At 37.8% G+C, this 27,672-nt stretch overlaps 3 protein-coding genes across 9 annotated transcripts; all 3 read right to left on the bottom strand.

Annotated features, from left to right (window-relative positions):
- On the bottom strand, positions 1 to 1,352 carry LOC103704306 (uncharacterized). The gene has a single exon (XM_008787537.4). The coding sequence runs from the start codon at positions 1,113 to 1,115 to the stop codon at positions 132 to 134; it is 984 nt and encodes a 327-aa protein (XP_008785759.4). The 5' UTR covers positions 1,116 to 1,352; the 3' UTR covers positions 1 to 131.
- A 4,995-nt stretch (positions 1,353 to 6,347) lies between these two features.
- Positions 6,348 to 13,084, bottom strand: LOC103704260 (uncharacterized). The gene is made up of 6 exons (XM_008787480.5): positions 12,595 to 13,084; positions 10,342 to 10,541; positions 9,989 to 10,109; positions 9,695 to 9,798; positions 6,767 to 6,898; positions 6,348 to 6,682 (listed from the first exon to the last, which is right to left on the bottom strand). The coding sequence occupies exons 2-6, from the start codon at positions 10,342 to 10,344 to the stop codon at positions 6,656 to 6,658; spliced, it is 387 nt and encodes a 128-aa protein (XP_008785702.1). The 5' UTR covers positions 10,345 to 10,541; positions 12,595 to 13,084; the 3' UTR covers positions 6,348 to 6,655.
- A 647-nt stretch (positions 13,085 to 13,731) lies between these two features.
- On the bottom strand, positions 13,732 to 25,939 carry LOC103704259 (inositol-tetrakisphosphate 1-kinase 1-like). Of its 7 annotated transcripts, XM_088711884.2 has the most exons (11): positions 25,452 to 25,881; positions 23,003 to 23,117; positions 22,729 to 22,761; positions 19,843 to 19,963; positions 19,203 to 19,304; positions 17,926 to 18,045; positions 17,662 to 17,838; positions 17,464 to 17,519; positions 17,292 to 17,376; positions 14,587 to 14,690; positions 14,072 to 14,207 (listed from the first exon to the last, which is right to left on the bottom strand). In XM_088711884.2, exons 1-10 carry the CDS (start codon positions 25,610 to 25,612, stop codon positions 14,632 to 14,634), a joined length of 1,029 nt encoding a protein of 342 aa, XP_088568010.2. In that variant the 5' UTR covers positions 25,613 to 25,881; the 3' UTR covers positions 14,072 to 14,207; positions 14,587 to 14,631. The 7 variants fall into 7 exon arrangements, with proteins under 7 accessions (XP_089783614.1, XP_089783615.1, XP_089783616.1 ...); XM_089927488.1 differs by lacking the exon at positions 14,587 to 14,690 and having other exon boundaries at positions 13,732 to 14,207; positions 23,036 to 23,117; positions 25,452 to 25,939; XM_089927489.1 differs by lacking the exon at positions 14,587 to 14,690 and having other exon boundaries at positions 13,732 to 14,207; positions 19,203 to 19,295; positions 23,003 to 24,310; positions 24,416 to 25,883.
- Positions 25,940 to 27,672: the final 1,733 nt, after the last annotated feature.

Genomic DNA, 27,672 nt, shown 5'->3' with positions numbered 1-27,672 from the left:
AAAATAAATAAATATATATACTTCACGAGCAAAATAAATGTTCTGTTTGGCTCTCTTTCTATCTCCTTTGTTAAAAAAAGGAAATTCTCAAGAAATTATTTTTCCTAAAAATTTTGCTGGAAATTATTTATTTATAACTCCATGGATATCTCGTTGTGGATGGGGTCCACCTGCCACGTCACCTTCCGGCCGTCGTCGTCCGACCGCGCGCACTCCATCATCGAGTCGGCTACGTCCTCCTGGCTCCACCCTGCCCGGAGGAGCGCCAGCGACAACAGCCGCACGTGCCTGATTAGGCTCTCTCGGTCCCTCACCGCCGTCCGATCCCCCTGGCCGCCCGATCCCATCATCAACATCTCCCTCACCTCCTCCTCGCCCCATCCCCCGGCCCTCAGCCGCCACCCCATCTCCCCCAGCCACCCCTCCAGCCCACGTGGCTTCTCCGGCCCTCGCCACGTTTCCGTCTCGGCCGCCAGCTCCGTCCACACCTCCACCCGCCTCGCCTCCTTCGCGGCCCACGCCGGCGCTGGCGGCGCTCCTCCGTCGCAGCGGTGCTCCCGGCCCTTGGGCATGAATCGACCCCTCTCGCGCTGGAAAAAATCGGCGAGGTCGAACCCGGCGCACCGCACGTCACCGGCTCGGACGTAGAACACCGGATTCCCGGCGAGATTGGGGACCGTCGGGATGTAAAACTGCCGATAAATCGGGACGAGGACCGGGGCCCTCTCCAAGATCCCCCTCGCCGCCGCGGACTCATCTCCGGCGGGCTCGGATCCCCAGGCGGCGCACCAGAAGCCCTTGTGGGAGACCTCGTGGAGGAGGCCGGAGACCGGGAGGCGGAGGAGGATCTCGAGCTGCTGCGGCGAGGCGGAGCGCCAGTTGGGGAAGCCGCTCCCGATGGGGAGCCCCTCCCTGAGAATGGATCGAAGATCGGGCGGGAAATCGAAGCCGTACGTCATCTTAATCGCCGCGAATTCCGAGTCGTCCAACCCGCCAGCGATGGCGACGCCGGAGGCCCGGAGGTGGTCGATCACCGCCTTGGCGTAGGCCGCGAAGGAGAAGCACGCCCGCCGTTTCGGATCGCCTCCGCCGCCGCCGTCCTCCGCCATCGTCATCGAATCCGATGAGACCCCAACCAAATCCTCGGCAGCTCCGAGGGGGTGAGAAGTGAGGAGTGGATTTAAAGGAGGAAAGAGGGGGTGAGATTATCTCGGAGACGCGTGGCGAGTCGCCGAGAGCGGCGGGGGCGAAGACGACGCGGTGGGGAGAAGGGAATAGCCCCATCCGGACGGGGGGAGCGGCGTATAAAATGGGAAACCGGGCGCGAAATTTGGGGGATTCCTCGGGCTTTGGGGGATACCTAGTTCCAATTATATCCCTTTTTCTCCTGTCTCTACTCGTGGCATTTCATGGAACCCGGTCCGACACGCTCGCAGTTGGTGAGCCGGCAGTTTGGTCATTTGGCGTTCACCGCGTCGCTCGGCCTCGTCGCCATCGAACGTCGTGGGGGTGGTTACTGTCACTCACCGGTGAGACAGAAGAAGTCAGCGACGGAGACGCGCGACGGCGCAAGGCGACGGTCCTGCCTCGTGCTTCTCACCATTAGACGCCATGGCGGTGATGGGACCTCGACTTCCTGGTCACCTAATTGAACCCCTCTACTGACCCAGGGGTTCCGTGGATGGGGTCCACGCCTGTTGAGTAGGGTAAGCGTTTGGGTGTTTATGGACTAGGTAAATGAAGAGGCGGTCTCAGATGACACTTCGGCGAAGTTACAAATATGCCCAGGATTGCTCTTCTCGAAGGACTCGGCGGCGGTGCCGGCCAAGGATCTAACGAGCACTCCAATATGACAAGTTATTAATTTTCATGCAAAATATGCGTATCACATACATAATAACCTTCTATAGGGGTTATAAAATAAGGACAAAAATAGTAGGTGAAGTAGCACCAGCAGGTCAACACGTATGGTATCTAAGAACTTAATAAGAAGTTACACAAAGTGGAGGGATTAAAAGCTGCTTGGACCCATCAAACTTTATAAGAAGTTACGCAATGGCCTTATTTAAACAAAAGAAAATGTTTTGGCACACCCAGATCACGAGCCACCATCCCACGTATGGTGTCAAAAAAAAAACTAGTGAAAAAAAAAAGGAATGGATCTTTTACCGTGCGCAAGCATCACAGAGGGGCTCTTCAGCCGTGGATTGGTCGATATCAAACAAAACGGTTCATGAGTGCCTGCCGTGTATGAGCGGCTCATAAGTACAAGCCGTGCACCATCAAACAAAGCGGCTCATGAGTGCATGCCGTGTATGTGGACCGTCCAATTTTTAATTGCGTGTATGCGAAGGATTCCGTTGAAAGGGAAAAAAAAAAAAAATCTGTTTGGTCTCACTTAGCGTATTCAAGGCAGTACAGAACACTCCACCTGTTTCTAAGGTTCCATTTATTCATGGCATCTGGTTCTATTGGATAACAGCGGCTTGAGGCAGACTGATGGGTAATCGTTTTGAAAGAGGGAGGGTTACTTTAATAGATTTTAGCGAACATCGAACGCCGAACCTGTTCTAAGGTTCCATTTGTTCATGGCATCTGGTTCTATTGGATAACAGAGGCTTGATGCAGAGTACTGATAGCTAATCGTTTTGAAACAGGGAGGGCTACTTTAATAGGTTTTAGCGAACATCGCTGCCAGTTTGGATATCCAGGATAGCTGACTGGTTCAATGGTGGAAACTAGGAAGTACCACCACACCCGCGTCCTTGTGTATCTTGTTGAGATTTATTGCTAAGTTTTAATTTTATTAGGATTCTAAAGTAATGACTTTAGCATTCTATTCACTTAGTTATTCCTCTTAAAATAGTTATCAAGTCTTATCTTATAGTGTATGTTGATTTTTGAATTTGAATAAGAATGGAATATCCACCCATTGATGCTCTATTTAAAAAGATTGTTGGTATCTCCTTTAGAGTAGCGTGAGAAAAGAGAGAGGAGAAGAGAGAGTGAGACTTGTCCTTCTTGATCTTGGGCCAACAAGGCTGATCTACTCCGCTTAGCGTGCCATTCTACATGGTATTAGAGCAAGGTTGGAGAGTGGTTGAGCAGTTTGCGGCTTCGATCAGATTTATTCGAAGCACAGTTTTTGAAGCGGTAACTTAATTGTTGGCAATTTGTGAATTTGTAGCTCAACATAGTTGCAGATCTTTCAGTAATTCGCTGAGCGATGGTGTAAGCACGTAGACTCTTGTTTTGGTGATTCAAAAGGTGAATCATTATGGTTGTTGCTACAACTTTCTCTCTCAATGGGTTCAACATACATAACCTCACCAATATTAATATTGCTACTTTTTCTATTACCGTTTATCTTTGCAAGTTGAACAACACCAGTTATCCAATTTTGTAGGCTATTGTCAAATGTTATTTGATAGGACAAGATGTATGAGATATCTTAGATGAGTCAAAAATGATGCCAATATATACTCTCAAAGATAAGGTTGCGAGAAAAAAAGTAGAGTCTAAAATAAAAAAAGGTGATGTGGATTATTCAAGTTTCAGTTGATAGAGAAAATTATATTCATATTCAGGATATACAAGAGCCAAAAAAAGTATGGGATATTCTTGCGGTCATCCACTCAAATTCAAGTAAGATGAGACATCTTAAACATAAATTGCCTAAAGAGTGGTGGATTTTAGTTTTAAGCATCTCTAAAAATCTAGATGATCAAGAATAAAATTGGTTTAAAAATCAAAATTTGAATTAGGAGGAGCTTGATTTAGAGACTTGTTCAAGTTCGAAAGACTCAAAACATGACAAAGTTGATCAACTTGAGAATCAACCAAATTTAGAAAAAAAATTTGGAGCAGAAGGAGCTTGATTAGATGGATGTTGTATTAAGTTCAGTAGAGATCATGACTGAAGTTGCTCAGAAAGAGTCAAAGGATACTATAGTTGATCCATCTATGAAGCTATATATAGAGGAATCAAATAATATAAAGAATCTTTTGTCAAAGCTATTTAAGATATGGATTTTTTTTTAAAGATTTAGTCAGCCATGAGGTTAAAAGTTGACTAATTTTGAAGTAGTTTCAATGATCAAGTAGGAAGAAGATGTGTTTGGTGGAGATGATTCACGTTATACCTTGGTACTCGACAAGGTTTTTAGTATACTAATTGATTTTGAAGCTACTCGAAAGTTAGAGATATTAGAAGACTCTATGCATGAGGATTTGATTTCATATATAAGAGCAAATTATATGCAGATATTTCAAGCTACTCAAGTGGAGGTAATGGTTGATGCTTACATTGATTGCAACTTGATGCTCATTGGAATAAGCTGGATGCTCAACATAATCTTGATATCATAGCCGTAAAATCAATGCTGAAGAGAAGTGTTAGAGAACATTGTCAATTTCGACATATGCATCAAAAAGGATGAGCCAGTAGAGGAGTTACCATTCATGCCAATAAAAGAGTTCTATTATTTAATTATTGGTTTGACAAGTTATTATATGTTGTTATTGTGACAATAATGGCGAAGGTTGTTGTGGCATTTTACGACATCGATAAGTTCAATGTTGTTGATATGGACTTCGCAATGAGGGGGAGTGTTAAGATTTATTGCTAAATCCTAATCCTATTATGATTCTTGTTTAGTTTGTCATTATTTTTAATGATTTTAGAATTCTATTCTTAGTTATTCTATTTAGTTATTTCTTCTAGAAAAGTTATCAAGTCTTATCTTTTAGTGGATATTGATTTTTGAATTTAAGGAGGAATCAAACATCCACCCATTGATGCTCTTTTTAAAGGGACCATTGGTGTTACCGTTAGAGTGGCTTGAGAAAAGAGAGAGAAGGAGAGAGTAAGAGTTGTCCTTCTTGGTGAGAAGTATGAAAGAGCCTTTTTGTATGGATCAATTTTTTAATTAAATATTTGTTTTCTCTCCTAATTAGTTTTCTTCCAACATCTTTTTTCTGTTTTTTATTTGGTGTTTGTTCTAAATCTTGAGCTGGCACAATCAATCTACTCCGTGTCGCATGCCGTTCTATATGGTATTAGAGCCATAGGCTTGGAGATCGATTATTCATGTGTTCATAGCTTGGTGTAGTTAAAGAACTTCTAGCAATTCGTTATGCATTGGCGCAAGCTGTTGAGATTCATTGCTAAGTCTTAAGCCTATTAGGATTCTTATTTAGTTGATCATTGGTTTTAATGACTTTAAGATTGTATTCCTAGTTTTATCCTACTTAGTTATTCCTCCTAGAATAGTTGTCAAGTCTTATCTTTTAGTCGGTGTTGGTTTTAAATTTGAGTAGAAATCAAACATCTATCTATTAATGCTCTATTTTGCCATTAGAGTGGCGTGAAAAAAAGAGAGAGAGAGAGAGAGTGAGAATTATGCAAAGAAATCGAACGGGCTTAGTTAAATCCAAGTTAAGCCTGGGCAAGAGTCTGAATGTTTGGCTAGGCTGGTTGGACTTGTCCATGTCTTATCCAGCTTGGTTTTGAAGTGGCATGGTTTGTGCCTTTGGAATGTATGGTCCTTCTACAAAAGAACTCTATCAAGAACGCGTCACTCTCCGTTTTAATTTCTCATTGGAATAAAGAGCTGAACTTAATTTCCCAAAGAAAGAGCTAGGTGACGGTGGTGTTTATGGGTGTATGAATGCTTGTCATCAAGCACATGTATGTAAAAATATTATTTCCTTCTTCAGTGATTCATCTTGGTCTGGTTTATTCACTTTTGTAAAGGCTAGACTAATGCTGTTGTTATCCTTAATCTAGTCTGCAGAATGCTTCTAAAACTTAAAAAAATCCAGGAGCCTCATGCCAAAACTATTAAAATGATCCTACCATAAGGCTGGCCAATAGGACAGTACATCATCTTTAAAAGTAACTGCATGTGTTATACCTATCAGAGCATTTTTATCCCTAGTTTTTGTCTAGGGAAACAGACACCCAATCCACAAATAAAACTGTCAAAATTCACTTGTTGGTTATCAAACAAAATTAGTCATTCTCAGGTTTAAACCTCAATATAATTATGTTTTACCATGGCTAGCTAGAGTAGCTTTGGTGGGACAGTAGAATTCAAGCACCAGCAACTCAGGTGTATGAAGCAGATATCTGAAACTTCACAGGCAGCAAAGAAATGCAGATGCTATGACCCCAAAGTTCTACAGAGATCAAGCTGCTGAGTGGCCAACTTTTTACATGATGCAAGCCTTCTACCAAGCATCACCAGTGGGCAGTATCCAAATATTTCCACGGACCTCACCATGGAATCCAATCAAGGCCTCAATGGCATGCACATTAAACCATATCGATGGAATAGAAACCACAATTAAAACTACAAAATGACAATAAACTAGAAAAATACAAAACAAAGTCTTTAAAGATGCCCGATATTGGACAATCCCATTAGCAGAAATCTCTCCAAGTTCCTAATATTACCGTAGATAAGAGCTCAATAATAAGATAGTTCTATCCCGTCATTTTCAAAATAAAGGTGATAACTTTACACCCAAGACATGCAAAACATGGTGACCAAATAGAAGTAAACAACACTTGTCAAGAAACATGATGCTGATCAGTCCAAGCCTCCGGATAACTAAGTTCTTAGAAGGCCCATCATGCTGAAGATTTTGATATTTAGATGAGAAGCTTCTCGATGGCATCCTGCAATACATCAAGTGATTACTAAGTAAAAAAACACAAAAAATATATTATGAATTAAATATGAGCATATAATTAGTAATTCACCTTGAGTTGTTGTATTTGGGATTTCAACTGGCTACCTTCATTACTAGTCACTGAGCAAGCGATCACAGGTCTGGTAACTCCACAAGCTCGGCCAAGTGCTTGTTTGGAGGGAACAAACACATAGGGCACATTCTGGCATGATGAAAATGAGGTAACTTAGTTATTGTAGCAGCATATCTTTGTACAGACAAGGTTCATGGCTGATACAGCAAGGCTAGATAGTTATAAATTTATAGTTTCGCATATAATAAAATTCATGTATTTGAATTTTCAAAAAACACGAATTAAGAGCTGCACATTACTGTATGAGCTACATAGTTCATAGCAATCAACTGTGGATGTGTCATAATGGTTGGAAATCCAACAAGACAATGGATAACACAAGGCAGTACTCCGATGTATAAAAATAGCAGACTAAAATAACATGCTCAGCCAGCAGTAACTGGTGTTACAAAAGATATGTTTCATACTAAACATGAGAAGGAACCAACCAATAGAGAATGACTTGCACCAGAAAATTCCATTAAATAGAAGGCCAACATATTACAATCAGCAAGAAAAAAAAGAAAATAATAAACGTCCAACAAGGCATACCTAATAAATTTAGGTGCTCTTCCAAGTCAGATTTTAAGTTAGAAAATGCAGCAGAATAGGAATGTAAGGTTTTATATAAAACCAGTTCCTCTAGGGCACAGATTGGCTCACATGTCAGCTGGGCTTTGCTGTCCACTTAGAACACACTAACATCTTCACCATCAATTTTTAGAATCATTGTTCGACATGCCAAATTGCCAATGCAAACATGGAGAAATTGCTACACGACACATTAGAAGGTATCCATTTTCTTTCACTCTTCAACTATATATTGCCTCTTCTACCAGCATCAATGTAAACAGTGTAAGCACGTCGCCTCCAGCCAATCATTAGCCATTGAACATATTGCTGATTTCTCGCATTGATTTACATTATTTTTTTATCAAAGTTCAAATTTTAAACTATCTTGAAACTACTGATTTTTTATGATCGAAATCACCATACTGAAGCGTACAAACTCCTCTAAACCAAGAGCATGTCTACCACGTGTGCTATTAATTTTCAAAAGGTTGTCAGTATGAAGACAAAATGAACATGTTCTGAAAATACCTAATCTAGTTAGGTGAAAACCCATATAGCATTCTAAGGTGGACTTACTAGGAGCATATGGTATTAGATGCCAGGGCATGATAGTAATCATACACCAATAAACTGCAGAATCCTCTGAGCTTCATGATTATATGGTATCAGCCAAACCAATCCAGAATGTATAGGTGACTCCATCCCTAAAAATCTTATAATCTGGACTGGCAGATTAAACTGTTGATTGCTAATTTTAACAAGTACTAAGTGTGATACCCATGAAATTTATTTTAGAATGGGAGAGCATAAGTCTGTCAAGTGCCATTTGACTATACACACAAATACTAATACAATCATAAACATAAACTCTTTGGTTATGTTTGTTGATGTCATCTAAGGTTTAGGTAGACGCGATGGAAATTTTTTCTAAAGATTGTGTGTCGATAAGGTTTGAGCTTGCCATCTATGTGTGGACGGATCATGCTCTCTGATTGAAAACTTGTGGTCAACATGTATTTCTAGATTTTGTCTGCAAATTCTAACAGAAGCCTTCCATTAGAGTTTGGATCCTCTCTAATTACTTGAGAGGTCCAGTTCCATCAGCTGTAATCTGTTTCATGCAATGATTGGTTACAAGACAGCACAGGACATATTCGTTCTGGCCCTGTTTAATTGCCCATGTTGCACAATATCATCCCATCCTGAGCTATTGCCCCAACCAATTAGGAAGAAAGAAAATTTGTGGAAAACATGTAAATACACCATTGGCCAATGTGGGACCTTCGTTGCTTTCAAGTTATACGCCAAAAGTAAAATGAGCTAGTCCATGTAGTAACATTTTGCAGATTGACTTTACCACAGCTCATTTACTTTATATTTAACTAAGGTGTTCAATCCTAAATAATTACGGTTTATACACTTCCTCTAAACCACCAGTTGGTCTAAGAAGAATATTTAAAATAACTGGAAGTTCGGCCATGAAAACTTAAGCCAACATAACCTACAATTAATAATGAAATATGATCTTTATGATGAGCATTCATAGGATGACATAATCATATGAGCACCCAAGGATGCACCAGAGAATTAAGAAGTTCCCATCTTTGTTTTTCTCACCTTTCATCCATATGTAGTCTAAACACAATAATTCATACTGCACTAACCTCACCAATGAATAATGATGGTTTTCCTCTCATATAAATAATCTTATCCAAGAGACTACATTCTTTCCACTCCCAACCATCAATTTATGAAATAGATTACTCGCGAATGTGTGCAATGAATAAAATGGAGACTGTCTTTCGCTCACAATTGTTACATGTATAATTCGGCAACTGACAAAGAAATAAGCCGGGCCACAATATATTGTGCAGGATGTAATAGTTTTACAGATGCTAGTTACGCAACTTGTTTGAGTCTTCATCTGTGCCCCCTGAAAATATGAACCCCAAAATAATTTGTAACAAAGGTTAACAAAAAGATGAAGGAGTCCCTAGTGAAAAGATTTGAGGCTCCAAAATTGATTATTCTCATTTACAAGAGAACACTTGGAACATATTTTTATGTTAAATAACTGCAATAGGGGTTTTCCATAAAGAAACCACTAAATTAGGAACCATCTATTTACCAACCACTGGAAGTTACTTAGAAGGGTAGAAACTTATTTTTCTGATAAAAACTTAAGCTGTCACTACTGTTGGCGCCAGCCTCACTTCACACCTCAACTCCCACATACAGGCGCAGAACGAAAAAAATGCAGCAGCAGCAATGACAATAATCTTCAATTAACAAGCTATCAGAGAAAATAAATACCTTATCCTCTGCAAGCAGAGGAAGATGTAGAAGAATTTCAAGTGGCTCTGTATCCGCCGCCATCACAACAAACTCGGAGATGCCCCTGTTCAGAGTCTTCGTCGCTGTACAGTCAAAGAATCAAAACCCAAATACAGACGTTCAACATAAATATAAGTAGCCGAAAAAAAATCAAAAAAGCAAACTTTTTCCTTCCCGATGCATCAAAATCCAGACTTTTTAAAGAAAAGCAACAGAGAGAGAAGCAAAGGGATATATATATATATATATATATATATGGGCGAGAGTGGCAACCTTCATTGGCTCCCTTCTTGAGCTGCTTGTAGTTCGCCGCTTGCTGGACGAGATCCAATATGGTTATCGTCAGCTGAGCATCGGCCAAAGGGTACGCCTTTGGATTCACAACCTCGGTGCTCTATAAGTGATAGAAACAGAGAACGATTGGAAAAAAACTAAATCAATCTAATTTACAAAGGGAAGCAACGATACATATAAAAACCAGTACAAAACAAAGAAAAAGAGAAAAAGAGAAGATTAAAAGAGTCCTCAAGGAAGAAAAATACGAAAGAAAACCCTAAAAAAATACAAAGAAAACAAGGGTCCAAGAGAGAGAAGGGAGAAGAGAGTGGGAGGAACAGATCTATCACCATTTCTTTCTCGGTGGATGGAGCCCCCCCCAGAGAGAGAGAGAGAGAGGGGTATTCAACTGTTGTCCTCTGCTCTCGGCGGAAGAGAGATAGAGCGACGAAGAGGGCCTCTATAATCCCTTCGCTGCCCGGCCCCTGGGGGTTTTTATGCGTTTGGCCGAACGAGTCTGCCCTAATTATCCAGGGGCGGTAATATGCTCCTGCGCAACTTTGTAACTTAAAGCAGTAATTTTTAAATAAATAATTATTTTAAAAAAAAAGAGTATTTGAATATTTGATGGAGAGTTGTGGTCTCATCCATCAAAATAGTTTGTGATCAATATATATATTATTTTTAAGTTATATATTATTTTTTAGTAATTTATTTAAAGATTTTTATTGGTAATTTTTATTATTTTTTAAAAAGGAGTAATATTACATAATAACAATTGGAGGCCCAAACAAATTTATACTCTATTTATGTTATTAAATTTACTCGGATGCATGATAAAACATGCTTTATTACATTTCAATGTAATATAGAGTTAATAAATGTGAAACCATAAAAACATGCATTACTACAAGTAACAAAGTTCAAAGTGATGAGTAATGCTATAATAATAATAATAAAGAGAAAAAAAAGAAGGCTTGAATATCTTGATGAAATGATCATATTATCAGTTTGAAGGGATAGATGCATTGACCTGTCAGCAAACATAAAAAGTTTTCACATTTGCTCTCATCCAACAATAACTGCCAAAAACAAGTCATTAATCTTCCTAACTTAAAAATTGTATGTAAACACATAGAAAATGAGAACAACAAGGGTTTAAATGATGCAATATTTTTAATGTGCTCTTGTGTGCTTTTTTCCGCTCTACCAACTACCAAGGTTTAATTTAGAATCTTTTCCGAAACTTACAAAAAAAATTGTGGAAATTAAGTAAATTAGTGCCACAAAATAACAATGGCTTGACAAGCTCTCTAGAAAAAACGTAAATAAAATACTTACACAAAGGCTATGGCCAAAGCCTATGTTCAAGTAAATAAAGGCCACAAAACTAGATAGAGAGAGACTAGGGACCTAGGCGGTGCCCTAGGGGGATCTCGGAATGGGTATCTCTCAACTTACGAGCCATTATAGAGAGAGCTTGTGGGAGAGAAGAGGAAGTGGTTTGAGTTTTATTGAGGTTTTGGTGAGACGGAGGATAGAACAAGCCTGTTAAATTAGAAGCGAGAAAGGGAGAGCAATATGATTGAACATTAGCTAAATTGTAGATCTAAAAAAAATTCTTTTTTCTTTCAACTAATTATAGTGTTTCACTAAATCTAAAATTGAGAAGTTAAAAATGTGAGGCTCATTAAAATTTCAAAATATGAAGTTAGAAATGATGGAAAAGGATCAAAAAGAAGTTTCCTACTTGGTACTAAAAGGATTGGCCGCAAGCCCTCAATTGTAGTCTAAAGAAGACACAAATATAGAGTTGAATCTAGAGGAGCAAATATTAGTAATATAATAGGGCTATTCCCCCAAGCAAGGGGTCACACGGACCTCCCTTGATGCCCTTCCTCCACCCTACATACACATGCAAATTGTTAATTCTATTCAAAAAGATATTTAATATGATTTAATTAGCCTACAATATGTTAAAATTATTATAGTTAGTCTTCAATAATATTAATAAAAAAAAGATTATACTAATTTTTAGTATTTTGAAAAAGGGGAGGGAACTTCAACGAGGAGTAAATTATCCATGCATGAATCTCTTATTTTGAAGCCAAAAGCTCTAATGGTGTTGTCACGCCTCGGACCCGGATCCGTGACACGGCCGTGCTATTGCCGACTACCACCCACAAAAGCACGCAGCCTCATACATGGATAACAGGGTAGTCAAACCAGTCAAACTTTCATATATTAAAGCATTTTTAGTACACATGCTTAGTGGTACAAAATACAGAGCTTCTACATATTTTATGTATACAAAAGTATATTTGTTTTGCCCCAAAAGGGAGAAGCCCTGATACAAAAGAAAAAATCTCTGGCAGCTATCAGTGATGAGGATCTGAAAGAAAATACCAATAAAATGGTATGAGCTACACGGCTCAGTAAGTAATCTTGTATAATCTTAACGGATCAATTAATATGCTGAACATGTTTAAACATGATTTGAGAAGCTGATATGTATGCTGTCTAACAATTCATCATGATAAAATATTCATACTGAATCAATAATCATATTATGTATGTTATCGAAAATCTTCATATAAATATACCTTGTAAGATCGTATACCGGCATGCCGTGGTTTACACCCTCCAATGCTACGGCAGAGTCATTATCGGCCACTGGTGGGGCGAGCTCAATTATTATACAGCAACTGGCGGGGCAACCTCAGTTATATTCAGCCCGTAGCATCTAAGAGTCCATACATAGTATTTCTTGCAAGTGGTACACTTAGCTAGAGGCAATTCATCATCTTACACCATAATTACTATGTTAAGTGCAATTATGGTAACGAAATGCCAATCATCTTATATGCGTAATACTTTAAAATCTGTACAAGCATGATGTATGAATAACCATAATTTCTATGACTAAAACATACCACTTGTATATATGATCCATAGAAGATTAGGATAGGTTACTTACACTTATAATTTAGGTAAGGAAGCGTATTCATGATCCATAATAAAAATTAAAACAAGTTACTTACAGTAATTCGCTTTCCCACGTTTGACCAGTCCAGATGACGGATCCTTAATCACCTTGCACAACATCATAGGGATCACATTATTCTCCGTTTGTTTAATACATAATTTCTCAGTTAAAATTATGAGTTTACTTGTTTAGATCCCATCCAAGGACTTGGCCCAAGTTCAATTTACCCGCGTTAAAGCCTTCTAATTTGGTCAATAGGCTTAATCCCAAGTTAAATTTTGGGTTTAGGATCAATGTGGCTCATTTGGGCCTGAGTCAGGGTTAGCCCAAGGTTAATTTGACCTTCTGTCCATTGAATTGGGCCTGATTCATAATCAACTAGGCCTGCTAAGATTAACTCAGCTTAATTGAGTTCGAACCTATTTCAATTTAACTTAATTTGGTTCGAATTTAATTTATAGTTTGGGCTCGTCCAGACTTAGCCTAATCTGATTGGGCTTGGGTTTAGTCAAATTTGGCTTTAGACCAACTATATCATCAGCCTTTCTATTTATAATTGTCATGCTTCTTGTAGAGAATGAGAAAGGAAGCGAAAAGCCAAAATGCTTCATGAAATTTTTCCTATCTAGGCGAAAGTGGAATTTTACTTTAGGTCTCTAAAACAACCACACAGTGATATAACTAGTTTGTTAAGGCGGAACCTTCAAAACGTTTCATGAGGCTCAGCGATGAACACAAGTAACAGTGCACGAAATGCATCATGAGCCATGTTTACTTGATGAACACAAGATGATCCCGAGACCAAGCATTTCAGAAATTGTATAAGCAAAACAGCACACTTTTAGAATAACCATTCGAATAGCAAGAACTAATCCTACTCCGCTTTTTCTTTTTTCCAAACCAAAAACAACTTTCCTAAATCATTTCAGTAAAGGATCTTCAACTAGTATTGCCACTGAATGAGATCTTCAGCTACCACCAAGAAGAAACAGACCCGATAAGGAGCATCTTTGTTAGTCTCTAGCTTCACATGCCGCATAACAGCTACGTACATGGACAATTTAGAGGGTGCATTGGATAGTTAGAACATCCACCTGATGTTTACAGATCGAAGAAGATTTCACCAGCTGCAGCTTCAGCTGTTACTCAATCTCCTTTTATATTTGCTTTGCACAAGGCTTAGAAGAAAGTCGGTGAAAATGTGTTCATAGCCTGGCATTTTGCCATATCCTGCAGAAATTGAAGTCCATATAAGATCAGAAACAGAACAAGCATGCACTTATGTTCAATTATTAGGGATGGTTTTAGATAACGCTGCATGGATAACATCTTGTTTGTCACAGCTTCCATATAGAAACCATAGAAGAACAGATATATGACAAGAGGACAAACATTTGAGAGCTGGATATGTGGATGACAAATGCATATTGCTTTACAAATTTAGCAGTAAAGTCAGTACTCATGATTTATAGCATCATTAAACTGCATCAAACGCATCACCATTATGAGATATATGATAGTCAAAGCATTGGTAAAAAATTGACTCGCTTAATCTGGGATCAACTACCCTTGATACAGATATTTGAAACAGAGAAGTCACCAAGAGCACCTGACAACATCTAATGAAGGGTGTCACAGCTCCAAAATCTTACTCTCACCTCAAAACCTTCCACCTACTACTTCCAAGCCCACTTAGCCAAGCACCATCAAGTACTGTCATAGAACTTTAAAAATTACCACTTGATCGACTAAGTACAACAAGAATACTGAAATATGAAATGTTAAATCTGCGTAGTAACTGATCCATAAATCTTTTTTTTAAACTAATTTAGTACAATGTAGACCCGATCCTGACCACAACCTCCATCTTCTTCCAATGGCTAATGTTCTCCAATAATGGAACCTACTTCCATCTGAAACTGCTAATGTTCCAAATGAAATTTCTATGATGAAAACTCAGGCTCGAATTTATCATTCATTGGTCCAAGCCTTGCGCATCATATTACATGTATCACGCAAGAGCAAGAAAACCTCAACACCACCCTTCTGTGCTACACTACGCCCTCCTCCCCTAATGATAGTACTTTCATAACACTGTAAAATTATCAATATTACAGCATCCACAATTACATGAACAACTATTAAAGTATATGCCAAATTATTAAGTTCTGCTTCTTAGAGCAGAAGATTATGCAAAGCAGTAATATCAGCTTTACTAACAGTTATTTACCCAAGCATCATCTTACCTTCCCCAAACGCCATTGTGCTTCTTTTGATTTACAAGCTGAGATTCAAAACTGATATAACCAGTCAGATACTTTATGCAAAATTCACACTCAACTGACATGACTATAAATATCAATTTTTCCATCACCATTAAGAGCTTGCTCAGATGGTTACCTCTTGCCCTTCGAGCAAGAGGTCAAGGGATCAATTCCGAATGGTGTCGGCCCTCGCTTTGACCCCCGATTAGCAAAACCCTGTTTCCACAGGCTTCGTCTCAGTCTGCCTGGGGGCCTAGACTCAGACCTAGGAAGAAGAAGAAGGAGAAGAAGTACGTCACCCAACTTGATAGTCCAACCTTGCTCTACCTATTACCCCCTATACTATAAGAATGTAGAAAATGTCATATTTAGCCTTATTTGCTGATAAAAGCTCCAACATCATTCTTTATAACTTGTATTTCTACCTAGTTATCATGGTTTTTCTTCATAGTCGCTAAAACTGCTGATAGCCAACATACAGTCTCATGACAAAGGTTTCAAACCAAATATTGTTTTCCTCTCACCAAACAATAAAGCAGAAGGAACTAACAGCCAAGGTTATTTTGTTTTCAGCCCAATGGACCTTATGCCAACTAAGACCCACTAATTGAAGCAAGTCCAGCAAGTTTGCATAAGCAAGCAAAAGAAAATTGTCACATGATCACAGATGTTGAAGCTTCTCATGGATCAAATTGTCAAATTTAAATATGCAATCACCTACCAATCTCTTACCACCTTGTAGCAAGGACTAGACAGCATCTAGGAATATATGCTGATAAAATCTACCGATTGTCCTCTAGAGGCAATTTGGTCAAAATTTGACATGACAGGTTGGGTGATATACAAATGATATGATAAGTTAAGAACATGATGAGAATTCTTTTAACAATTATACAACAAAAGCCACTTCAACTTTTTTTTAAAAGAATAATCTAGTCAGGAGAAAGCAACAAATACAAATTTTAAGCGTCTCTAAAGTAAACATAAAGCAATCTGGTCATTTAGAAAAATGTCACAAGAAAATAACTCAAGAAAAGGGTATAAGAGGTATCTGAGACTGCTTATTACTTGATTGGGACCCAAAGGAACAATAAATACATAAGAGTGGGGTACAAGGTTTGCTATCTTGTAATAAGATATAAATTTAAAGGACTGAACATTACAAGCAATTTTCAACTTAATTGTCGAAATAAACTTTTAGAATTATTTTCACCTTCATTTTCTACTTGAACTTTAGCTTTTATTCAAAACCCACTTCCATGTAAAATAGGCCTCAATATCTGACATTTAGCATTCTGATGACTACCCCACAGTAAACACGCGATTCTCACTGAACCGGAATAGCTTTTATATATCCAGCAAAGTTTTCTATAAAAACTATAAGAAAACAATTGAAGAGGCTGTCCACCTCTACAGCAATCTTAATCATTTTGTAAGGGTTGTTCTTGTGCTTTCTTTCAATGGAACTATTTGTGTCACTTATGGCATCTTCCTGCAACAAAAATTAAAAGAACAAGGTCCCTGAAAATGAAGTAAATCTCATTTACTATCTACTACCACAAAATTTATGTTGGTAAACACTGACATGAACGGTCCTAATAATTCAACAAATAGATGTTCTAAAAATCCAATTACATACATGGGAAATCTAAAAAAGCAAACTAATACATGCATTTAAAATTGTAGGATATTCATCTTTAGTCAAATCCTCTATGGATAATTAACATGAAACCATAGTAATGCTGAAAAAAATGTTCGTTTACAAACTTTCAACTTCAGTAGTATAATTTATAATTCAATAACAGTATATTGGTAGTACTTAAAAAAATATACTTGGAGAGAATTAGGAAGAGACATCTTAATACATACAAATTATATATATATATATATATATATCACAATTATTCCTGAAAAATTTAACGCTCCTATTAACACAATTATCTGATTGGAGAAAAAAGGCCCATAATCCAAACATACACGAAGAATATTCAGAGAAAGTGTAATAACACAGAAAGGTAAATTTACTGAACAATTAAGTATGTTCACTTGCCAGGAAAATAATTGATATCAATGATATAATATCGATCCCTCGTGCCATGCTCCCTGATCATATCTATGTTGAACAACCGAAGACCCTATGTATCTCATAAACAAGAGAAAATGAATGAATGATAGATTGAATGAGTGCTTAACTTGTGCAAATATATAAGAAATTATCATACCAGTCTACGACGGAGGTCTCTACCAAGCCTCTCAAGCAATGGTCGGGGAGGAAGCTCTGTTCCAGATCAGGAACAAAAAAGCAATTATCTTTTCAATTTGCAGCAGGACATACTTTTCTTAAGTTTGATGATTGCAAACCAATCTAAGAAGACCAAAAAGTTCAAAAATCCGTCAAAACTATGTTAGAGGTTTTCTACCAGCAATAATAGGGTCCAGGTCTACATCATCTGCAGAGGCTGCAGCAGAAGAAACCCTGGGAAATTGAAAGACACCAGCATTGTTTAATATTTCGCGTTTATTCACATCAGGAAGTGAAGATCGCCGCATGACTTTTATCATTTCCCCAACAATATAGACCTTAAAGAGAACACCACCTATAATCAGAGAAAAAAATCAGCTGCATATTGATAAATAGATTTAACCAAGCAAAGTGAGGCTATGTGACAGTCATAACAAGCTACCATGATTGACAAATTCCTGTAAAACCAAGGGAGGATCAAGCTTTGACAAGGAGAACCGATCATAAGCAAGAGATAGTTCATGTGATTTTGCACTTCCATCCACTACCAATGGCTTGACAACTGCACAAGAAACAAGAGCAAACAAATATGGTAATAAGTTTCACAGGTTAATAGTAACATCCAGACATCTAGTTCACAGCACCTCCAAACTGACTACAGTTAAATTTTATAAATTTAGCGAACACTTGAATCCATGCACATATAAAATTTACTCAAACAACATTCAGTCCTGCCCATTTATTATTTATGGACTAAATTCGATACGTGTGTTTAAACTAAAAAAATTATACATGCCATTTTTTTATGAAGCAATAATAAAATAAAAGGACACTCCTTTAGTTTTAAAAAACTGTTACATTTGGTAAATTTGGCATCTTTACTTGTCCAAAATACAGTATCCTATTAAAAGGACTTTGATGCTGAGAATGGAAGACAGGAGTTATCACTTGACCTTGAAACTAAAAAAAAATTATGTTTGGCTAAACCACATGGACATACAGAGTGTGCACGTGCCTACGAAAAAAGCCCTGCTAAATCACCAGCTTTAGCAGGATAATCTTTGCAGGATGGGGTAAAACATATTTCTACATTCTAGTACACTTCAAGACCGGTCAGAAAGTATGCATCTAAAGTGAGGGTCCAATATATGAGCATACACAAGAAAGTATCAAAGCAAACCAAGCAAAGAAACCAGAGCAAAAGATGAAACACTGATCCAGCTCAGGGTTTATAGTCATACAAACCAAATACGTAGCAATTTAAAGCAAAATAGTGTTTTTAAGATTCGTGGTTCACAAGGATATAATGCTGAACGAGGTTAGCTTTATGCTCACAATGCTCCTCAAAAGTTCTTATGTAGCTAAAAACTAAGCCTTACATACATTGATATTAGTAGATCACAACCTGCTGTTGTTCTTATCAACTAAAATCCTTGCTAAATGATTAGACCCAGGCAGAACCTTTGACCATAACAAGCTCACCCTTTCCAAATTAAGGGCATGTTGCTGGATGATCTGCAACCTCTACAAAATAGAACAAGCAATGAGGATCCCAAGATTTGCATCTTGGCTTAGACCCTAATGCTCTGAAAACAGTTATAGACCTCCTAAAGCTTGCCACAGCCTCCCTTTGGTTAATATTCCCAGCAGCATCACCATGATGCGCTTCACATATAAGGGACAGCAGCAGAAATAATAAATATTTAACAGCAGATATACCTAGAGGTAGTGTCAATCCAGCCTTGGTAACTGCATCTGGAATTGTTGAGGGGTCTTTTGTGATTACCAGTTGCCGAGGAACACCAACTTTACCTGCAGATGCTTCCAATGCACAATGATGATTCAATCAGAAACTGAATACAGAGATAGCTTTAAAGATAAAGAAGATCATAAAAAACCAACTATTGAAGTGTGGTCCTATCAAGGATGAAGGATCACAACAGAAATTACAGACAACTATCATTGCCAGATTTGAAACAAAAATCAACAAGAACCACCATGATTTAGGATAAACTATAGCACATGAAATGCATAACCTTTTAGAATGTGAGAAATGGTTAATTGATGCCATATGGAAAAAGCTTACTACTTTTATGGTATCTGACCTATAGGCTGATAAACTTAGTAAATGAAGGACCATTAATGAAGGTCAAATAAGGAACTCCATGATTGCATAAGTCAACCCTGTCATAGACTCATTCAACTGGCTTCTCAGGAAACATGGAAGGTGTTATGGATAGTTATGGAGTGTGAGTAGCCAACAACACGACTTGTAAGTGTGCATCAATTGATTCACCATATCAAATCATCTAAAGAGTATTGTGACAAGTTCTTATAGCGAAATTACTTTAAGAATTACCATAGCAATCTGATAAATTCAAATCAGCTACACCCTCAAGCATCGATTGCCGATTATGCAAGTGCTGTATAGCAGCCGGTGGGTCAAGGACAGTCACTTCTGGATGTTTTCTCCAATAATCCTTCAAGAATAAAGGGAATAGGATAAAGAAATATTCAAGACTCGACCAGAGTGGTTCGTAGACATAAGCAGCATACATAGTCAAATTACAATGAGCCATATAAGTTCAACAAGAAGGAATTACTATAGAAGAATGAAATTCCAGATATCAGAATTTCACTAAGAAACAGTTACTGAATATTTTATTCAATATTTCTTTTGGTGAACATTAATCTTAGTAATCAAAAGTGATAAAATTTTCTCAAAGAAGACTGAGACTATAAAACAACCAAATCAGGGGTTTCATCAAAGAAGAAACTGGCCTAGGGATTTTATGCAGGTCTGTACTCATTGAATTATAGAAGTGTACTTCATATTGAATAAAAGATATCTCATTAAAGCTTTACATGTGGACCTTTTCTAGAGTATCATTAACAGCAGTTCTTTATTAGCCCTATTGTTAGAACTTAGCAGCCTGCTAATCTTAAGCATCAATACAACCCCAGGCAATCATTGTTTTTACCAGCCAAAAAGATTATGAGATACTTTTTAAGGCAAATGGATAATCAAATATAACATAATTAACTATAGCTGCGTTGAAACTACACCATTTGTACATAAAATATGACCATAACCCACCGCCATGTATCGAAAGTTTTGAAGAAAATCAAACATAAGATCTTCATAAAAATCACATGCATATATATATCTAAGAATCATTATTCAAGACGTCTGATTACTAAATTACCAAACATAGAATCTGTGCCGTGCATGGCAACAAAAAGATCGAGCCAAATATGGATATGAAGCTGAGATCAATGATAAATCCTAGAAGGGAATACAATAGCTGAGAACACAAGCATAAAAGGTAAAAAATACACATTAAGGCCTGCGTATATATCTATCCTCTGTGCAAATAGAAGAACAGAAAGGAAAAATATTCTAAAGCCAAAATCACATGCAACCTCTCTTAGAACCAAAATAGAACATGCTACAGCAGCCTTTCTCCATTAATCTATGCTCAAAAAGGAGTACCAAATGGCCAGGAGGACTTGGTCCAACAGTTGGCACCCCTCTCCTAAGTGCTGTCTTTGGAGAGAAGTCCAAGGTTCAAACCCTGGTGGCACCGCATTAGCACTGTATTTCTGAAAAAAAAAAATAAAGAACACTAGTTCACCCCTCCCCCACCCCTCCCTCCCTCCATTTATGGAATGAAGAGCCAATGCATTGTTACAGACAGGAAGACAGAGGATGCGAGTAAAGTCCAGATATGCTCAACTGATTCTATTTTAACAATGTAATATCGATTACTGAACTTTGTAACAAATCAACTTATTTTCTGTGACACAGAAAGCAACACAGATCTAGCAGTCAAGATATTCTGTTTATTGCCACTATATTCATCATACTTAAGCATATATAAGTGGCCAATTGTTAAGCAAAACCAGCCCAAATATTTAACTATTGACCAAAAAACATTTTACACATTCACAAATCAATGTTTTCTCTTCTGCTGCTGTTTTTAGTTTTCCCCTCTTGTTGCTGTTCTTCTATGATTGTTCTTCTACACGCATTTTTATATAGCCAGGAAGAAAGCACATGCAGATGAAAATCAACACTCTTTTCTGGTTGGAGATACAGCATATGCTTGCAAATATGGAATATGTTAGTTCACAAGCAGGTATAAATGGGGACAAAAAATGTAAATGAAAGAGCTAATGGCATCTCCTAAATGGTAATCCACTCAGCCAGCTACAAGAATTTCAGTTAAAAAAAACATATTGATTAGTTTTAATCATCTAGTTAGTTGAATTTCTCAAAAAAAATTAGTCCTATGCTCTTCTTTTTTTCAAAAAATTAGCTGAGTTTTGCCTATTGCTATGGAATTGTTCCTCTGAAGAGCAAAGTTTAGGACAGCAAATATATTCCCTAAAAATCATGGACACAGGAAGCAAAACTGCAGTTCATTCCAACTCTTTAAATTATAAATTATATGAATAAATGTTATAGATTGATGCTAAAACCTTGCATGCAATGAATTAGTACATTTTTCTGATCCTTTATATTTTCTTATAAAGTCAAATTTATCAAGTATCAGAGATATTAATTGCAACTCCTTGGATAATCCACATGAAGTTTACAAGATTAGACACACGTGCAAGAACCAGACCTGACATGTCAAAAATTCAAATTACAGCACATTGATAGATATTGGATTAAAAATTGGATGCCTGCTTAAAAGTGGATGAGTTGACTCTTGATTCGAGTCAACAACTGGAGTAATGCCACAACTATGATAGTTAATAAGATAGTGGCTGAGACAACTTATTTCACAGACAAGAGAAATGCAATCAACCACCGGAGAACACTCATCATTGCATGTCTTTGTAAAGCCAACATTTGATGCAACTACAGTTAGCGACACCTGAAATCACCTAGCAACTGTATCAGAGGCTTAGATTAGCTGGTCACAGCAGAAACAATCCTCAGTTGTTGGAAGGAAATCTTGAAGTTCCGACTTTTAACTATCTGATCATGATTCATGATGCATGAAAGAACATGCTCTCTGCAAATTATTTCAGACAAAAATGAGTATTTGACTCTAACAAATTTCTCCGAGTACCAGTCAGTGTTAGTTCATATTTGACCATCCATGCAAATTGCCAGCTCTATCATGACATGAAGTGGAAACAATAAAACATGTATCCGAATGGAAGGCAACAGATATTTTTAAAAAACCCTGAAAAAGATGAAGTGTTTCTGTTAGGGTGACTAAGAGTTGCTTACCTCCAGAATTTGTTGCCATTCTATTCCAGTCAACTGGAGAAAACATTGAAAGAACAAAACTTGTCAGGATAAGAAATGATCTAAAGATTTTCCTAAAAACATCAATGAATTGATTTCTTCGATATACCCATGAATAATACAAAAGAATTGAAACATTGGTCTAAGAAAACTGCAGGAAGCCCACTAAACAATTGCCAATCAATCTAACAAGGAATGAGCAAACATGTGCATTCATTCCTAGACTAGTTGCTGCTTTTCTAGGCCATGAAATAACCTGAGAGTTCGAGTCTGGGCAGCAATGACGAACCTTGTGTAGAACAATGTCAAAAGGACCTTGCTCTGAAAGAGGCCTAGTATGGTCAATTGCAACAAATAAAATCCCCTTCTTCCTGCACCACATTTTTAGAGGCATAGTAAGTGAAGTCAGCTAAAGTTGTAATTTTGATGACACTAGTCACACTATCACATCACATCCAAGACCTAAAAGAAGAAATGACCAACCATTACATTGACCACGTATTCAGTCTGAACAACAGATAAAAATCAGTGATAAATCAGTGAAAATAAACATTTTAAAAATAATTGACCAAAAAAATTGGAGTGCCAAACAACATCATTTAAGACCAGAAAGTATTTAGGGCCCAGGACAGCAAGGAGTTCAGCTGATTTTATATCCATTTCGAAGCTGACATTGTTTTTGCCTCAACTAGAATATATTGATAGAATAAACAAAACAATGTACGCAACACAACCTAGAGCTCGAATTAAAACAACTGAATCTCATTACTGGATCCAGACTGGAGCTGCTGAACAAACTGTAACCCTATAAAATGTGATGCATCTAACTGAACAATAGAGGAATATACCATACCTTATCATACCACACTTTGTGTGTAGAAAGAAACAACAAATCCTTTTTTTTAAGAATTTCTCTTTATGCTTGCAGCTATAGAGGGGAGGGGAAAAACATATGTCCAGAGATAATGTTTATAATGGTGGTAGAAGATTGAATGAAATAACTACTAGCTCTGAACCAAGGTATTTCCTCAAAATAAGAGGTCAAAAATTAGTGAATTTTGGAATGTAAAATTGGATTCTATTGTGCAATTATATTTTACAAAGAAAAACAAAAAAGCATCCATAAGGATAAAATATATAGATCAGTAACATTCTTGTCATCCATGAGACACTATATGAAGTAAATCTATATTATAAAAGATTTCTAACACCCACAGTTCTTTACTAATGAATAATTAAATTACTTTTTATTCAAGACCTAAGCAAGGTTTTTTTTTTTCTTTCAAGAGTCCCACATTTCCCAGCCTCCCATGTTTCCCAGCCTATACTGGAAAATTTTAGCTTGGGGCAGTTTCTGTCAAAACAAAAGCAGAACGAAACAAATAGAAGTAAAGTAATTTTAGGAATGTCAAAACTATCAGTAGAGAGATATCACCATTGTATAGAAATGTCGAAAAATTGGAAACTATTTTTTAAAACACTGCAACAAACGAAGATAGTTGTATCATACGAAATATAATTTTTTTTTTCTGAATCAGCACTGCACTAGATAACAAAAAATGGTCTTCCGAAAGAAATAAAAGGATCAGAATAAAGCTTTTAAACCATGATACAGGTAAGGCTGTTTATCAAGATCCTAGAAGCCTGTGCAAATTGTTGATACTTGAACCAATTGCGAAGCATTAAAGAGAAACATGAGCCAGTTGACGATAAGACAAATGGTTACAGTTTTTTTATCTAACGGCACAGCATGCAACAGAACATTATAATACTTGCTTCCTCAAGGACCACAGAATTAAATAATAATTTTTAAACTATATATAGAACAGAATATTCCAATTCAAAAAAAATAAAATAGCTGGCATGTTGTTATTATCGATCCATAAAATACACTCTTCCAAACAGGGTCAACTTAAGATATGAGTAGGAGCTACTGTCAAGGACGAAAACAAAGTGAAAGCAGCTCAAATCAACGGTTGTTGTTTATAATATCACTGTAGAAACCTCACTCTCAGCTGTCACTTAAATGAATATCACTGTAGCAACCTCTCTCTCAGCTGTCACTTAAAGTAGGAGCTACTTTTCCTTTTCCCTCATGTGGAAGTTTTTCACAATTGACAGAAACTGCTTTACTTATTTCTGAACGGTGAGATAACAAATTGAGCAGGCGTCATAAACAGTAAGCAAAGTAAACCACAGACAAAATCCTAGTTTCAACATATAAAGTACGCAAAAGCTGTTCAATTAAGGCGTTCTCCATTTCAAGCATGTGTGCATACCATGGGTTCTTATAGAATGAATCAAAATATATTTTTCATCTTGCAATAACAGAGGAAGAAATCTCCAAGATGGAAAAGATTGAAAGATAAGAAGAAGAAGAATTGACAAAGGAGATTCTTCAGGGCGCTTGCAAGTTCGCAGTTTACTGTTTAAAGGAGATTAGGTTGGGAAAGCCAACAAATAGAAAACAAAACGGTTTACCCACGGAAGAAGAAAAACTGGCTTGTTAGTATTATATATTAATTAAAAAATCCAATCTTGCTCCCATTAGGGCTCAAAACATTAGGCTTATAAGCGATCATGTCAGATTTATAAGCCATCGTATCAAACGGATAGCTGAGAGTCAGAATCATGCCAATGTCCACCAAACGCCTCCAAAATCAAAACTTCTTCCCCAAAAATTCTCCTTTTGCTCAAGATTTTACCTAGCCAACCCTTCCAGTTTCGGCTGCAAGAAGCTCTTGACCTTCTTCGACGTCAGGGCGTACCCCACGACGAGCTTCAGCTGCGGCAGCGGAGGCGGCAGAACCGAACCCATCTCGTTCTCCTCCTCATTCCTGTACGAAATCTCCCCGTTCAACCTCATATCCACCCCCCACCCCCCCACACCCTCAAACCAAAATAAATCAACCAAAACCCACAAGAATCCAGAGGTGGAACCCTGCGTCCTCCTCACCCCAAGAAAAGCTACCCCTGATCGATTCTCCCCTCGATACAAATGCGATCACACCGTTCTTCCTGTTCCACTACTGATGGAGATCAGGAAAAAAAGAAGATGGGAATCGAAGATCCGAAACCCTAGAATAATTCTCAAACACGAAGAGGGAGGGAGGGAGGGATAGGGAGAGCAGTGGCGAGGGAACCCGAGAGGCTTGGGCCGACTATTTGTAGGGAACCAGAAATTGTCCTCGACACGGAACACCAGGCCCATCCCTATCCCGCATCCAGCTCCACGTCCTGTTGACGGTCCTGATTGCAGACGCGTGTCCCCATAGTCCACCATCCGAAACGGTGTTCGTCACCCGCCCTGGACCACCGACAGTACGCTCCATTTCTAGGCGCGCATACACATCCACCGTCCCTTCCTCGATCTAATCAATCATCGCCTCAAGACTCAAGAGCCACGCGCACGGCTCTAGAAAGCAATGGACAACTGTTTCTACACCGGGATTCGGCGTGGCATCGGATTGGGCGAGGAACATGGCGCTGGTCGCGGTCCTCGTGGGGCAAGCCGCGAAATCTTCTGGAATCAGGGCCGCACGCATAACGGAATCGCAATACAAGCCGGTGAGTTTCCGTGTGAAACCCGGAATAATGGGTGTGAGGCTTGTGGAAGATTCACACGAGAGTAGTGGGAGGAGAAGACCTTATCCTTTGGATGGGAGGGATGGGATAAGAGCACGTGCAAGTTCTTCTGTATGGTATTGGTGCATGAGACTCGCATGGGAGGAAATCTGATCCGATGGTGGGGCTGAGGTAAAGAACAAAAAAGTTGGAAACGTGCGCCGGAAACGAGAGCGACGGCCACCGATGTTTTAATTCTTTTGCCATTATACCGCTCTTTTTTAAAAAATATTTTTTTTAGTATAAAAATTATATACTCTTATAACTTTTATATATATATATATATATATCCATCTAATGTTGTTAAAAAAATAAATAGTTTAAAACTAAAATGACTGAAATGCCTTTATGGGTAGTGATGAGGTCAAAGGAGATCGGCCACCGGCCCGCGCGTCCAGCACTACGGGAGGATCTGCCGCCCTCCGACCTCGTCCCCACCGATCTAAACAGTGTAAGCGGCTGTTTCTCCTCAGAGGTATTGTCCGCTTTAAAGGAAATTTCATAGTCTCTTCCCAATGCATGGTTTTGCCCCACAAAAGGCGCCTCTAAAGAGAAAGAGGTAGCCTCCTCCATTTAAGGAACAGACCACTCCGCTATTTAGTCGATGTGGGACTAAGTAAAGACTCCTTTATTCCCACAACAGGTATATATATATATATATATATATATATATATATATATATATATATATATATATATATATATATATATAAGTTATAAGGGTATACACACAAATAGCAACTTTACATGGATATTTCGAAGCGTATATATTTGAAAAATTCATTAAAAAAAGATCAAAACTCGGCTGGAACTTACTGAGTCTTTTATGATTCAGTTGGAGAAACAAGTCAAAAAGAAAAATGAGCCACATTGTTAAATTTCTTTTTAAGATTATGACGTGATCATTTTGGTAATCTTATTCTCCATTTAATTTTGATATAATTATTATTATTAAATTTATGACACCTATATATTCTTTATCATTTTTAAAAGATTAAAGCATATCATGAATGCTTAGATTACTAAAATATTTTGTAGTAATTTGTAAATGTTGAGTTATTTATTTTTCAGGCGAGAATTTCGTAAAAGTAACATAATTTATTCTATAAAAGTTGATATTAACATGAGATCATATGACATGATAATATTAATCTTTTTTATCGTTTTTTAATTAAGAATAACTGAATTATCTTTACCGAATTTTGATCTTTATTTTTTTATTTTTTTAAGTATATACCTTTCTTAATATGTGTAATTGCATGAATATTCTTAAAAAGTTACTATTTGCATATGTATCCTTAT

The sequence above is a fragment of the Phoenix dactylifera genome, chromosome 15 (genome assembly GCF_051530095.1).
Source record: "Phoenix dactylifera cultivar Ajwa chromosome 15, Ajwa_hap1_PhDact_Kaust_v1.1, whole genome shotgun sequence".
NCBI classification, from domain to species: Eukaryota; Viridiplantae; Streptophyta; class Magnoliopsida; order Arecales; family Arecaceae; genus Phoenix; species Phoenix dactylifera.
This window is presented reverse-complemented; position numbering and strand designations above follow the sequence as displayed.